The 8,233-nt window shown below is 43.2% G+C and overlaps 1 protein-coding gene across 1 annotated transcript; it reads right to left on the reverse strand.

The window, feature by feature from the left end:
* Positions 1-1,636: 1,636 nt before the first annotated feature.
* Positions 1,637-5,658, reverse strand: LOC122006622. The gene is made up of 3 exons (XM_042562189.1): positions 4,716-5,658; positions 3,111-4,601; positions 1,637-2,011 (listed from the first exon to the last, which is right to left on the reverse strand). Exons 1-2 carry the CDS (start codon positions 5,494-5,496, stop codon positions 3,196-3,198), a joined length of 2,187 nt encoding a protein of 728 aa, XP_042418123.1. The 5' UTR covers positions 5,497-5,658; the 3' UTR covers positions 1,637-2,011; positions 3,111-3,195.
* Positions 5,659-8,233: the final 2,575 nt, after the last annotated feature.

Raw genomic sequence — 8,233 nt, forward strand, 5'->3', positions numbered from 1 at the left:
GTATGGATTGGATGTTCTAATATGATCTCTATGGCTAAATCCTTATATGATTTTTGTGGCTTGACTTGGACGAGTAGGAAATGTTGGACGTGGGAGAAGTGGGAGGTGTGAGCAGTTACAAAAACTACCCACATACCTCACTTGTTTCTATATATATATATCGTGTCCAAGGGCAAGAGTGCATGACAGATCTGATCCTACTTATCTTCAAAAGAGGAACATCAAATACGGTTTTGGGATTTGATTTGTGACCGTTGAAGAGCTCTTCGTTTTTGTAATTACTCTTCGGACGGCGAGCACAAATCTTCCTACAGCGAGAAGAATGAGATTCATTTTCGCAAATCACAGTAAATATTTACAGTTTGGTTTTTATCAGTTCATGTATTCAATCGAATATCCACTAGTTTGAAGACCTCAATCCTCAAGCAGGGTTGGAAATAGCTTTACAGCACCTAAAAACCAAAATGTAGCGGCACTTAATGTTCAGTTCATGGATCGTTTACATGTAAATGAACGGTGAATCAAGAGAAAGAAATAAAGAGGCTTTGGATGGGAAGATACAAAATTCCCCTCCCCTTTATCCAGAGTCCTCTTTCTCATTAAACTCACTGTTTCCAGAGGAATTCGCAATGGGCACATTTCAAGGGCTCTCGCATCAGAGGGCTGATCCTTCCAGGATTAAGCCAGACGACCGGTCTATGATAATTTCAAGGATTAAGCTCAACCGCCATGGCATGATCCATTTAGAGTTTGATCAAACAATTGGCATCTGAACCTTAACAGGATTTAGCCCAATTCCAGGCCAATGGTCATTATAAGGAATAAGTGTGATAACCAACCTTCATTTTGAAGGTTTGAAGTGTAAACTTGAAGAACACATATCTCCTGGATCATTTTTTTATGATCCAGAGGATGTGCCACTCACATTTACGGTCGAATCACAGTCGCGATCCAGTCGCAAATAGTCACGATCCCTTCCTGAGTTCACCGTCCCCACTAGGTTATAGTTTTTGTTCGGAACGGACGATCGGAGATCGCCCAAAGACCTCTGGTGATGGATAAATGGCCAGGTTACTAGACGTCGAGTGAGGATATCCTCCGGACAACCTCCGACCGCCTACTCCGAACAAAAACTATAACTTGATGTGGACGTGAACACAGGAAGGGATCGTAACCATTTGCGGCTGGATCGCGACCACAATCCGGCCGCAAATACGAATGACACATCCCCTAGACCACTTTTATGCGAATGACACATCCCCTGGACCACAAAAAGTGATCCAGGAGATCTGTGCTAAAACTTTGAGGGTGAACACAAAACTCTGACATTAAAAAAGAAGGGTAAAAATATAAAGAGAGAAAAAAATAGATGAAGGGAAAAACAAAGCCTTTTTTCAGCATGAAAATTTCTCCCCATAGGCAAAATCTCTTGCACTGCAACAAAACATGGAATCTAGCTGAACAACAATATTGACGTCTCTTACAACTCACATCGAATTACTCGTACAATCAAACGTTAAAACCTTTGGAAACAACTACCGGGCAATGTTTGCAGGTTGGACATGGTTCTGCGCCAGTGGGATACCACCTTGGTTGGTTTAAACCAGAAAAGTTATATTCTAATTTTTGACATAGCTTTAAATACAACAAATTGATGGACTTCATTAACAGAATAGAATGTCAACTTAGACATAGCATTACATATGCACCAATTTAAACAAAAGCTGTTTTGTTAACCATATATCTACTGTACAAAACCTGAACAACTCGCAATGAACTTGGCACACAAATATAGCCAAGTACTAGGGAAAAAAAGGGACAGATAAGCCAGGAAGAAGTTTCATAGGATTGTGTGACTAAATGAGGCAAAGAAAGAATTTATTTACCGTTGCTGACTTGGACATTGAAAGAAATCCTTAACATTGTGATCCAAGACAACTTAGATAGCTGGGATTTCACTTGATGCAAGAACATTAATGCAAAAAACGGAGCTAGCTGGTACCAAATTTCCCTAGAAATTGCAACATAAATAGGTTAGCATTTACTCCTGTGTGACAAGATAATTGTACAACATGGATTAGTAATGTAACACACACGCATGCACATGCACGCACACGCACACGCACACGCACACGCACATGCGCACGCGCACGCACGTACACACACACACACACAGTAGTTAAAAACATTTTTTAAAAAATGTTTATTCTTATAGTATTGGTTGTGCAAGAATAAACCTAAGCTTCCCTTTTATAATTGTAGGTCTTGCGAGTTGCTCAAACAAATTATCTGCCGCTTAAACCACAGGGGATGGTCGTGCATTTTTTATTGTTCAAATTTAATCATGTAGGGCTCTGGTATCTATTATTAAACTAGGACCTTTTTTTTTGTTAATCTAATCATATCACACTTGTTCGTTATCATGTAAACATGCTCATGTTCTTTTGTTCCCATTACCTAGATATTAACTTTTGTTCAGACATAGACATAATGTTATTTGTTATATTATTTCTAGTTTCATGCTTCTTTTATAATAATTGTTTCATGATGCTAGATAGAAGTCTAGATTGTTTATCATATGTGGTAGGCCAATCTTGCAGGCTGTTGTGTTCATAAGGAATTCACTGATTAAAACATCTGAGGTAAAAGTAACATTTTTAGCCTTCAGTTTTCCATTTTCTTCATTGTTCAGCTCAATTGGATAATTTTGAAGAGTTAGGTAACATAATTTCAGTTGCTAGCAAAGAATTTTCATTATACATTGGCTATTATATGCTTTCATTATCTCATTATGTAAGCTCTATTTTTCTGTTGTCCTGCATTATTTGTGCATACAGTTCACCTAATATATGTATAAAAGTAGCTAAATGTGACAACATAAACTATAGATAACTATTTGTCTAGAGGTAAGATGGAAGAACTCTCCACACACCTAACAATTGTTAAGAATTACTTTAAAAAATGCCATAAAATGGATAGGTGCCCTTTTGATTTTGACCAAACAATACAACGACATAGCTGTAAGATTTTAGAGAGCACTGTAGTACTAACTCAGACATTAACTATTTGCGATAAGAAATAACAATTTTTTTTTTATCTTAATGGCATACCTTAGAAGGAGGTATAAGAGCATCATACATATTATCAACATTCTGTAGCTTTTCGGATTTCCTGTAATTGACATAGATTGTAAGTCTACTTTTCCTTCTTTTCTACTGAAAAGTTTAGCTTTTCTCTTCCTTCTTGAATCACTTTTAGCTTTTTCCTCAGGAGTTCAACTTCATTTTCAAGTTTAGATCTTTCATTATTGATTGCAGGCATAGAAATCCTTCTCATGTCCAACCGTAGAACTCTATTACTTGCAACATCAACTGCTTGGCCCACTGTTATCACATCAGAGTTACTTCTGTGTATGTTTGTACCTAATGGTTTTGGACAAGTGTTTAAATTTTCAATCAAGCAGTGAACTTTGATGTCTGAAGACGATTCTTTTGGCACACCATATCTGTGTGATCTGCCCAATGCCGTCTGAGGAAGATTTAACTGCCCCATATCCCCTTGTCTATTCATGTCTATTTCATCATCAATTACATGCACATCAAATACACTTGCTTCAGTATCGACCTGAGATGAGATGGAACCTACTTCATCTGTATGTAGGATTTGCCCCATGCATAAATCATCCGATGGAACTTCAACCTCGAATTTCATATCTACTGCATTATCTTCTTTATGTCGTGTCCCAATTAACCTAGGTGAGCTAGAACCATTTGCATAGACAGCTCCATTGCTCTCGATGAAAGATGGAACCCTTTCCATTGTTAACATGCCTTTTTCCTGCACATGGCAATCATTCCTATCATTTAGCAAATTTGAACGTTGCTCCTCGGTATTATGCTGGTCGTCCGCACTGATCAAAAGTTGTAACTCTTGAGACATGGCTGATTCATTCACAAATTCTGTAGAGGATTTCTGTACAGAAGCCACCAGAGGCTCTATTGCATCGACATGTTGTACCTCATCCCTACACCTTTCATTCTTTTTGATGGATTCATAGACCGTTTTTAGGATGAGTTCAGTGTCATCAAATGAACCAAATGAAGTACCAGTGTTGTCTTCAATTAACTCTACTTCAGTAGACAGATTACTCCCTGATATCTGCTTAGCACTATCAACACCAACAATCATTTGCTGATATGCCTCAACTTCTTTCTGCAATACATGCTTCTCTCTTTCCCGACGCACAATGATTTCCTTAAGAATCTCCTTTTCTTCTTCATCATATGCAGATTTCTCTTCTGCCATTCTCTGGTATTGCCGAGCTTCCATTTGCACTGCTGATTTCTCCTCCTGGAGTCTAAATATCATGGCCATTGCTTCATCAGCAGCACTTGCAGCAGCGTTCCTCTCTTTTTCGAGCTCCAAACAAAGAGCAGCTCGAGTAGACTTTTCCTCTTCGAGCGCTTGTTTCAGTTCTCTTGTTACATCACATTCATTTTTCTCTTCATCACGAACTCTCCCAATGCCATTAGATAAGGTCTTTTCCATAGTTTGTAACGGATTAGTATAATTTATTTCTTCAACAATAGCCTTCTGATAACCTAGAAATCAGTTTACATAAACATTGAAATTTAAGCAGAAATAGGTAGAGAAGTTGGGGCTTAACTAGAATCATACGAATTAGATGGATGGAAGTGGAGATCACAATTCCGCACCTGAAAGAAGAAAACTAGTTCCAGGAATCACATTTGAGGTGCTCTCTACCACAGAAACAGGGACGTTAACGGTCAAAGGAGTGGCAGTGGCTACTTCCCCTTTCCGACCCACCTCCAGAAGGGAAGAAGGCAAGGCAGACAAAGAAGTAGTTTTGATGGAAATATTGTTCTTCTGTCGTTTCCGTCGTTTAAGTACATTCGGTGGCCTCTCTTGTCGGACGATCGCCTTTCCCTTGACATCAACAAAATCCTTATCTCGGTAGTTTGAAGACTCTCCTCTATCGACCAAAAGATTATTCATAAGGCTCAAATTCGTGGAATCTCGGGGACAGTGCGGTTGCGACACCGAGCAGCACGACTCCTCGCCTCGGTCCAGATCCAATTTCCCACGGGCGGCTGAGGCGGCGCTGCCTTCTCTATCCTCATCAGTATGATTGATGAACCGGACGTCATCGCGCCTTCCAACACGGGAGTCTCTACAATCGCCCAAGCAAAAGGAATCGAAGACGCCTCCGATCTTTCCAGCCGTGCAGTCAAGGAGGAAGCGCTGGAGGCAGCCGACGCTACGCTGCTGTTGGTGGCGCTGCTGCTGCTGGCGGCGATCGATGAGGTCGAGGCCGCAGGAGCACGGGACGGAGATTCCGACGAGCGACAGGGCCTTGGAAACGAAGAAGGCGAAGGAGGCTGCGCAGAGGAAGAGATAGGCGAGGGCGAGGTCGAGGTAGGAGGCAACGAGCCCCCGGAGAGTCCAGCGGTGGTGGATCGCCCGGCACCCTTCCATCGACCTCCAGATTCTCTGCGACAAGGATCAACAGCTCCGTCGAGCAGGTCGAGTTCGCTACTTCCCTTATTCTGTCGCCGCAGTAGAAATCCCGTGTGAAGCTGAACAAGAGAGAGAGGTCTCAGAGGCGGCGAGAAACGGGCACGCGAGTGGACACGTATCGTGCTTCTAAAATCAGCATTGTATTTTATGAGAAATCGGACGCACCTTCCTTCTGATTGCGGTTGACTTCTGAGCCAAACGCATTATCCAATGGAAAGAGTGTGTATTCGACACAAGAAACGTATGTTTCTCAACCTGCTCCACTGGGCCCGCAAATTGGGGAGGTCAAGGCCCAAGAAAGAAATTTAACAACACTTTTCCATCTTATATACCAAACACAATGTTACGTTATTGCCCCTAAAATATACCCAATCAATCAATCAATATGATAAAACTATTATAATAATAAATTAATTCTCATATATTTGTAAAAAAAAATCCTTTCACTCCTAATTAACTTGACGATGATCAACTATAAGTTTATCTTATAATTTATCTCTCTTCACATAATCTAAGCATGAGTTATAAAAGACGCTTGAGATGAACATAATCATATTTTACTATAATAGAATAGTACATCATGGCAACAATACTCCCAAAAGAAATGAAAGTCTGTTGTATACTTTACGGTGACATGCCCTAAATGCGAAGCATTAGCTACTTCTCTAGGACGATGATGTGGTGATAGAGGGAGGCTCATCTAACACGGGGTCAACTACCAGGGTGGAAGTCAAAGTCAAGGTAGTCAATGTCCAAGTGTCAAAGGGCCAAACGGAGAATAATTGCAATGGTCGATCGGGTCAGTCAATACTCGACCGATGAAAGACATATCCGAGCAGACTACCTGTCCAACTCGGGATGATATGTAAGACAGTCGACGCTTAGTACGGAGTAATAGGACGCCAAGGGAAATCAGATAGTAGGTTCGAATGGAGAGGATATGTTACTACACAATCACCGCACGGAAGAGCAACTGAGGTCGCCGGAGCGGAGGGCTCCTGGCTGAGCGACTACCTCGCTCGGCCGAGCAGCGGGACCTAGCCGTAGACGGAGTGGAGTTCCGGCCGAGCAGCTACCCCACTCGGTCCAGCAAAGAGACCACCGTAGTATCTCTCGACATCCTTTTAGGAGGTAGTGCCGCTAACACGAGGCATGGTCGACAAGCAGATCGTACGACGGAAGCTTCTACTGTCTCGTCAGCATGTTGTCAGAGGTACTTTCCTGACAGGTCCTTTCATAGGACATATGGGAGAGCGTGTGCATGCCTCGAGAAGCGTGCACATCGCCCACCAGGGCTCTATATAGAGGGGGTCCATCACCGATAGAGGTACACGTTATTACTATTTGGTGCTAGCTCTACTGTTGCTCTACTTCTTCCACAAGTTTCAGTGACTCACTTGAGCGTCGGAGGGCCAATGCAGGGACCCCTTCCCTGGCTTGGCACTGACGTTACTTGTTTTGCAGAGCAGAGCGAGGTCTACATCTGGTCAGCGAAGTCGCCACATCTCCAGCTTCTTGCTTTCGGACATGATCATTTTAGCATTGTCTGTGGGAACGTAGAATGCATCTGAACGAGAAGATCGAGGGCTCTGGACGATTCACCACGGTGACGCTAACACAAGAGGAGCATGACATGTTGGTACAAGCCCTAGGTCATAGGGGGTGGTAACCCTATGCATAAAGTCTTGGTGGGTCGAGTGCTTCAGGCAAAAGTCCTAGGGGGGTAACCCTAGGTGGAAAGTCCTGGTGTCGCGGACCAGGTGAAAGACTGGACCAGCCGGGAAGCCGAAGTCCAGCAGAAAGTCCGGAAGCATCGAGCACCGAGCAAAAGTCCAGTCGATCTGGAGAATCACACTGGCAGCAGGTAAATCTCCTGAGTGGAGTAGGTGAGGACGCGTTCCCCGTAGAGGGAACAGTAGGCGTCGGGTCAACCTAGGGTTTCCGGTAGGAAATCTGAAATCAGACTCGGACAGTCGGGAGACTGTCAAACTTTAATTCATTATTATTATTGTACACTAACTCTGTGTTGCAAGTACTCTGGACTAACGCATTTTGCAGGTACCAAAAAACACAAGCTAAGCTCGGATGCACAATGTCCGAGGCGCCTCCATGGGGCTTGGAGGCGCCTCGGGTGCGAGCCAGCTTCTGCCAGCGCAGCTCAGTGGAGGCGCCTTGGACCGGGCTTTGAAGGCGCCTTGAATGGATAAGTCACGACCAGTTCAGGCTTGATCCATGCGGGCGACTCGGCCATCCTGGAGGCGCCTTGGATGGCTTTTAAGGCGCCTTGAACACCCTTTATAAGCAGCACTCGACCAGCAGCTCATAACAACTGCTCCTAAGCGATTCTCTTACGACAAGCTGCAAACTCAACGACCCCGAAGTGCTATAGCAACATCCCGACGACCCGGAACTCCAAATTCGCAATTTTTAAGTGTTGTCGGTATACTTTAACTTCTGATTATTGTCCTTAATCTGTAGTATTTTCGAATTTATAGTTGTTGCCCACCGAAAGCGGTCAACGACTGCGGGCCTTCGAGTAGAAGTCGAGATAGGCTCCGAACGAAGTAACCTCTCGTATCTTTTGTGTGTTTGTGCATTGTTATTTCCGCTGCTTTATAACTCGATAGTTTTACGAATTCGAAACAGTGAAAGCCACGAGCACTATTCACCCCCCTCTAGCGCTTTCGATCCAACA

The sequence above is a fragment of the Zingiber officinale genome, chromosome 7B, assembly GCF_018446385.1.
Source record: "Zingiber officinale cultivar Zhangliang chromosome 7B, Zo_v1.1, whole genome shotgun sequence".
NCBI lineage: Eukaryota > Viridiplantae > Streptophyta > Magnoliopsida > Zingiberales > Zingiberaceae > Zingiber > Zingiber officinale.